Below are 6,487 nucleotides of genomic sequence, written 5' to 3'. Positions count from 1 at the left end.
ACACACACACACACACACACACACACACACACACACACACACACACACTCTGCATGAACTGTGGAAGCTATCCCACTCCACCAAGTAAGGGCCAGAAAAGACAGCAGGAACGACCTGTTCAGCACCCAGATCAACCATGGCAGCTCTTCAGTATAATCATATTTAAGATGAACTTTTATACGAGCTTAGTTCCCTCAGGGGTGCACTCCTGAGGAGTAGATACGCCAGACATAGCCCAGCAGGGAGAATGAACCAACCAACTCTGAAAAGCTCTGAATGAGGCAGAGACGGCGAGCAAGCCACTGCTGCACAGCAGGAGGGTGTGCACCCAGGATCTACCATCCAACCCAGCATCAGCACAGGAAACTTGGGTGTGGAGTAGCGGCTCAAAGGCCTGGCCAGCCCCGAACTGCACCCCTCATTTCGCAGGGGAGAGAGGCGGGAGCTCCGAGCTGGAGAGGGGTGAAGGAATCCGCCCTCATTTGCACATTGTCTGGGGCCGGGTCAATTTGCTTAATCACCGCTCTAAACGCCAGGCACACAGCACACAATGCGCTCCCATTAACAGGTTTAAAGTGTCGAAGCGCTCGCTTTAAATGAGAAAAGCCCGCAACAAAAGGGGGAAAAAGCCAAGTAAGAATGCCTTGGGTCGCCCTCCAAACCATCTCAGAGGAGTTTAAAACCCTGAGTTCGGCAGGAAAATTGAGGCCCTGGTGTGAGGATTGGGGGTGGGTCGTGAATAATCCACACAAAATAAGGAAACAAGGAGTTTGTACAGCTCACAACAGCCCAGGGAACTCGCAGGTCAGAGGACATCTCAAGTCAGGAACCTCCAGGCCCTTACCCAACTTTCCCCCTTGCCAAGGGGAAAGTTGACCAATCTCCAGGAAGGAAAGCGAGACAACCCCCCCAACACACACCCCCACCTCCAAAGGCAGGCACAAATCCAAGTTTTTCTTTGGTAGGAGCAAGGAATTTGGGAGGCTGGGAGGACCCACCAGGCCGCAATCTCCCAAAGGCGAGAAGTTAAAAGAACTTTACTTTCATCCCGTTACTGGCCAAAGCAGTCTCATACTAGGCCGCCACAGGGGAGTTTAACTCGGCAAACAAGTTCGGCCCAGGATCGGCTCAGGCAGGAGGCCCCATCCCCCACACCACGGACGAGCCTGGGGGCGCATCCCGCTGGGCCCAACGCCCACCAGTCCGGGCACGGTCGGACTGACACTTACGGTGCGCGCTCCACTAGGAGACAGGGGTCCATTGGAGAGGTATGGGCTGCTCAGGTCTGGAATCATCAGGAAGGGGTACCCAGGGTACGCAGGTCCCTTAAAGAAAGCGCCATCCTGGGGCCTTCTCACTGCGGACAAAACCAAAGTGGAGTAAGGTCAGGGGTCCCCCAGACAGAGCAGCTATCTGGAGCTCGGGGCGGGAATCTGGAACCCGAGCGCCCCTCGAGTGAGCCCCAGAGTGGCTGCTGCAGTGATCGGAGAGCAGGGGCTCCGCCACCCGGGCCATGGAGACCCGTATGGCCAATCGCTGATGGCCGGAGAGTGGAGACTGACGGAGAAGGCACTTACCTTCGGCGAAATACTCGCGCGGCTTCTGGAAAGCGTCCCGGGCGGGCTGCGGGCGTCTCTCCGCCTGTGGAGGAGACACAAAGGCGAGGGCGGGTGAGCGGGAGCGGGACCCGGGTCCCCCAGGGGCTGACCCTAGGAATCCCTTTACCTCGGAGTCCGAGCTACTGCTCTGATTCTCCGATTCGTTGACCAGGGACGACTTGACCTCATCCAGATCCCTCTGAGCCGAAGCGCTGTCGCTGCTCGGCTCTTGCTCTTCGCCCCCCTCGTCCTGGAAGGGGATCAGCTCGTCGTTCGCTCCGAGATCGTCCCCTCCACTGGTTGCCCCGGCTCCGGAACCACCGCCTCCCCCGCCGGCGCCGCCACCGCGGCCACCACCGAGCTGGGGCATGGTGGGGCCACGGGCCGGGGCCGCTGCGTTCGGAGCCCCGCGCCCTGCCTGGCCCGGCCCGGCGCCCCTCCCTCTCTCTCGCTGGCCGGACTCCGATCGTTTGGCCGCTGCAGCGACAAAGTTTTGACAGGGCGTGGCTCCGTGGGAAGCGGGCCCAGCACCGCCCAGCCGGGGCAAGAGACACTCGGCTCCGGATCGTCCCGCAGCACGGAGCCTAGGGCTCCCCAACTAGCCGCCACCACCGGCGCTGCCTGCTCGGCCGGGGCGTCCCAGCGCCTGGCCCGCCGGGGAGGGGCGATGGGGAAGGAGGGAGGGACCGCCCGGCGGGGCAGGGGGGCCAGAGGGAGGAGCCCCGGCTGCAAGCTGACACCCGCGCCTCGCGGAACCAGGCGAACTGCAGCGCGCGCACGCACACTCGCTTTCACACTCGCGTCCTGTTCGCTCGCACCTTCCGGGGACTGCAACTCCCCTCCTCGTGCGACCACCCTACCGCTCGAACTTATCCAGATCCCCTCCATTGAACTCCATGGCTACCCTGGAAAGTCCTTGCACCTTCCCGCTAAGCCAGAGAGGTTTTGGCCAGCACTCCTTCACATCCCCTAACTTTCTTTGCAAACAAACCCCAGAACTCCGCGCGGGTTCCCACTCCGCTCCCACTTCACTGGCAGGCACCACTGCCCCCTGCGGGAAAGCTGAGGACTCGCAGATCCGCCGAGCACAACCACTCAGCCTGCGGTTCCACAGAGTGCAGGATCTCATCAGCCCTTCTATTCAGCCGGATTTTGTGACTCTTCGAAACAAGCTGAGCGACCTTACGTTCCATTTCCTATGGTGTTCCTACTCATTCCTGACCCCAAACTGTGTTTTTGATCACTTCCTCTCAGTAAGGAACTACTGAAATCTTGAAGATCACTCTTTCTCTAAAGCTGGAGAAGACGTGTGAAAGCCGACACACACTGTCTTGGATTCAGATGGGATTTTAACTGTATTGATTTCAAGAGGAAATTATCACCCAGAACTCTCAAAGCTGATTATGAAGCTGCCGTGATAGGCAACAAGCACCATAAGCAAATTACCTAACCAGCTTCATAGGTAAGGAACAGACTTGAGAGAGCATTTGGGAGCTAACAAGATGGCTCAATAGGTACTTGCCATCAAGACCTGTGTCCTCAATTCCATGTCCGGTACCCACATGGAGGAAATAGAGAACAGTCTCCCTTCCAGTTCCTCTAGCTTCTACATGTGGACCATGCCACATGCACCCTCACAAGTTAAGTATCATTTTAAAAATGGAGATGATGCCGGGCAGTGGTGGCGCACGCCTTTAATCCTAGCACTTGGGAGGCAGAGGCAGGCGGATTTCTGAGTTCGAGGCTCGCCTGGTCTACATAGTGAGTTCCAGGACAGCCAGGGCTACACAGAGAAACCCTGTCTCGAAAAAAACTTTTAAAAAAAAAATGGAGATGGTAGAGTGTGTATTAAGGACTCATGAGGTCCTGTGTTCAATCCTCAGGACTAGATAGACTCAGGTATTCACAGTTAGCCAGGGAAGGGGGGAAGTGGAGTTACCTACCATGGGGACATTGTTGACCATTTAAATTTTAAAATCAGTATCTAAAGACAGTATGAGGATATTTTTAAATGATTTACACACAACTTAAAGCCAGGTATGGTGGCCTGTGCCTTTAATCCCAGAACCTGGGAGGGGAGGGGAGGCAGAGGCAGGTGAAGCTCTATGAGTTGAAGCAGCCTGGTCTGCACAGTGAGGTATGAGACAACCAGGACTGCCTAGCGAGACCCCCTGCCTTTAAAAGCAAGCCAGCAAACAAGCAAGCAGACCACAATTGACACGTGAGGTGTTTTCTAGGTTGGACAAAGTTACAGCCTTAACAAGGGGGTGTTGGAGAGAGCTACAGTTCATCTGCATTGTTCTTCCAAAAGCGCCCACAGCAAGGAGCTGGGCAGGCTGAGCCCCTGCTGATGTGGATCACGAATGAGTTTAATGAAGACAACGATTAGTACATATCACTTTCATTGTTTCATTTTAAAACGTTTTAGGGTTTGGGTGGCGCATGCCTTTCATCCCAGCACTTGGGAGGCAGAGACAGGCAGATTTCTGAGTTCGAGGCCAGCCTGGTCTACAGAGTGAGTTCCAGGACAGCCAGGGCTACACAGAGAAACCCTGTCTCGAAAAACCAAAAAAACAAAACAAAACAAACAAACAAAAACAAAAAAAAGAAAAAACAGTTAAATAATTGTGTGGGAGGAATCTATGGAACTCTTATTCTAAAACACTTTTTCTGTTGTGCATAAACATATGAAAAACTCATTGCATTATTAGTTCTCGATGGCTACTGTGATAAATCACTACAAACATGGTGGCCCAAAGAGAAAAAGGTGTGCTTAGAGGACAGCAATCTCTCTGTGGATAGAAATTAAGATGTTGGGCTTAAGAGATGGCTCAGTGGTTAAGAGCACTGGCTGTCCTTCCAGAGGTCCTGAGTTCAATTCCCAGCAGCCACATGATGGTTCACAACCATCTGTAATGGGATCTAATGCCCTCTTCTGGTGTGTGTCTAAAGACAGCTACAGTATACTCATACATATTAAATAAATAAATAGAGCTTTTTTTTAAAAAAAAAAAAAAGAAATTAAGATGTTGGCAGCTGGGAAATGAGATTTTACCTTACTGATACAGAGCTTGGCTAGAATATGAGATCCTGAGTTTGATACCAGTACTGCTGAAGAGAAGAAAAAGAGAGAGGGAGGGGAGGGGAAGGAGTGGAAGAGAGAGGTAGGGAAGGGAAGGGAGAATAAAGAAAAGAGAAAATGGGTTGATGGCCCATTAGGGTTCCAAACGGGTTGAACCATATGGCCTCTTAGGGCTCCAGTGAGCCTCTGGCTAGCTTCTAGGGCTGTTGGCACTCTATTTTGGACCATACCTTGCTAACTTCTGTTATCTGTGGTCACACTGGAGCCTTGAATTGGCATTAGAGACAATTCCATCTTTCTGCCAGGCTACTATCCATAGCTGAATCAAATCTTGAAAGACCGCTTGACCTCATTCCTAGGCTCCAGGGATTAGGCCATGGGCCTGTCTGTCATCTTTGGGAGTGAGCTGTTGTCAGCCTACCACACCCGTCTACTTTGAAGATATATAAATTGAAGCAACATAGAATAGAATTTTCTCGCCTATCAGATTGGCACAGGTAGAGAAGAGTAACACCCAGCATTGGCCCCCGTGCACAGAAGCACACAGGGCTCTAGGCATGGATGGCATTGTGTAAGATTTCTGAAAGGAAGTTTGGCAATGCCTTGGTAAATCTTTAAAAGTGCAAATGCTTTGACTCATCCTTGTACTTCTAGGATTCAGTACTAAAGAAATAATCTGGAAGAGAGTATTCACCAAATGGAAAGCTAGAAACAACTTTGATGTTGTTTGTTTGTTTGGTATTTTCGAGACAGGGTTTCTCTGTATAGCCCTGGCTGTCCTAGAACTCACTTTGTAGATCAGGCTGGCCTCGAACTCAGAAATCCACCTGCCTCTGCCTCCCAAGTGCTGGGATTAAAGGCATGCACCACCACTGCAATTTTGATGTTCTTAAATTGTCACATCAAATCATGGTGCATCCATTCAGGAGAACACTGTGCAATATGTTTGTCAGTATTCAAAGAGACTTATAACATGGGAAAACTAATAAATTTTTTAAAATGTGGGTGATAGGCATGATGGCACATGTGTGTAATCCCAGCTCTCCAGACAAAGAGACAGGGGGGTCCTAAATTCAAAGTCAGAGGCTAGCTTGGGTTACATAATGAATTGAAGGCCAGCCTGGGCTATGTACTGTGAAAACTTATCTCAATAAATAAATAAATAAATAAATAAATAAATAAATAAGGACTTAAGAGATTGCTCAACACTTAAAAGTTGTACAGAGGACCCAAGTATGGTTTCTGGCACCCACAAGAGTCGCCTGACTGCCTTAATGGAGGGCCAGGGGATTTGATACCATCTTCCAGCCTCTGTAGGTTTATGCACTGCGCGCTCGTGCACACACACACACACACACACACACACACACGTACTGTATACATTAACTTTTATCTCTCATGTACTATCTTGCATACTTGCGTTATTCAGTGCTGGGGATCAGAGGGCTTCTCTGAAAGTTGGCAAGCCTCTGTTACCTGAACTTATTCCCAGCCCTCAACCTGATCTTTACACTACCGATCAACAAAGGTGTTTGTCTTAGTTAGGGTCTTGATTGCTGTGATTAAACACCTTGACCAAAAGCAACTTGGAGAGGAAAGGGTTTGTTTCATTCACAGTTCCACATAACAGTCACAACATCCTCAAAGCAGGAAGGAGCAGGAAGTCAAACAGGGCAGGCTCCTACAGGGAGGCAGAGGCCTTGGGGGACGGCGGGGAGCTGGCGGGTGCCTCGGGGAGCTGGCGGTGAGCTGGCGGTGAGCTGGTGGGTGCCTCGGGGAGCTGGCGGGTGCCTCGGGGAGCTGGCGG

The 6,487-nt window shown here is 51.7% G+C and overlaps 1 protein-coding gene across 2 annotated transcripts in view; it reads right to left on the bottom strand.

The window, feature by feature from the left end:
* The window catches only part of Tcf7l1 (transcription factor 7 like 1), a 159,662-nt gene extending 157,463 nt beyond the window's left edge, over positions 1-2,199 (bottom strand). For both annotated transcript variants that reach the window (XM_028762513.1, XM_028762514.1), the window contains exons 1-3: positions 1,726-2,199; positions 1,578-1,641; positions 1,230-1,357 (exon numbers count right to left, since the gene is read on the bottom strand). In XM_028762513.1, coding sequence (XP_028618346.1) covers positions 1,230-1,357; positions 1,578-1,641; positions 1,726-1,968 — 435 coding nt within the window. In that variant the 5' untranslated portion in view covers positions 1,969-2,199. The remainder of the gene's footprint in view (positions 1-1,229; positions 1,358-1,577; positions 1,642-1,725) is intronic.
* Positions 2,200-6,487: the final 4,288 nt, after the last annotated feature.

The sequence above is a fragment of the Grammomys surdaster genome, unplaced genomic scaffold, assembly GCF_004785775.1.
Source record: "Grammomys surdaster isolate TR1022 unplaced genomic scaffold, NIH_TR_1.0 133, whole genome shotgun sequence".
Taxonomy (NCBI): Eukaryota; Metazoa; Chordata; class Mammalia; order Rodentia; family Muridae; genus Grammomys; species Grammomys surdaster.
This window is presented reverse-complemented; position numbering and strand designations above follow the sequence as displayed.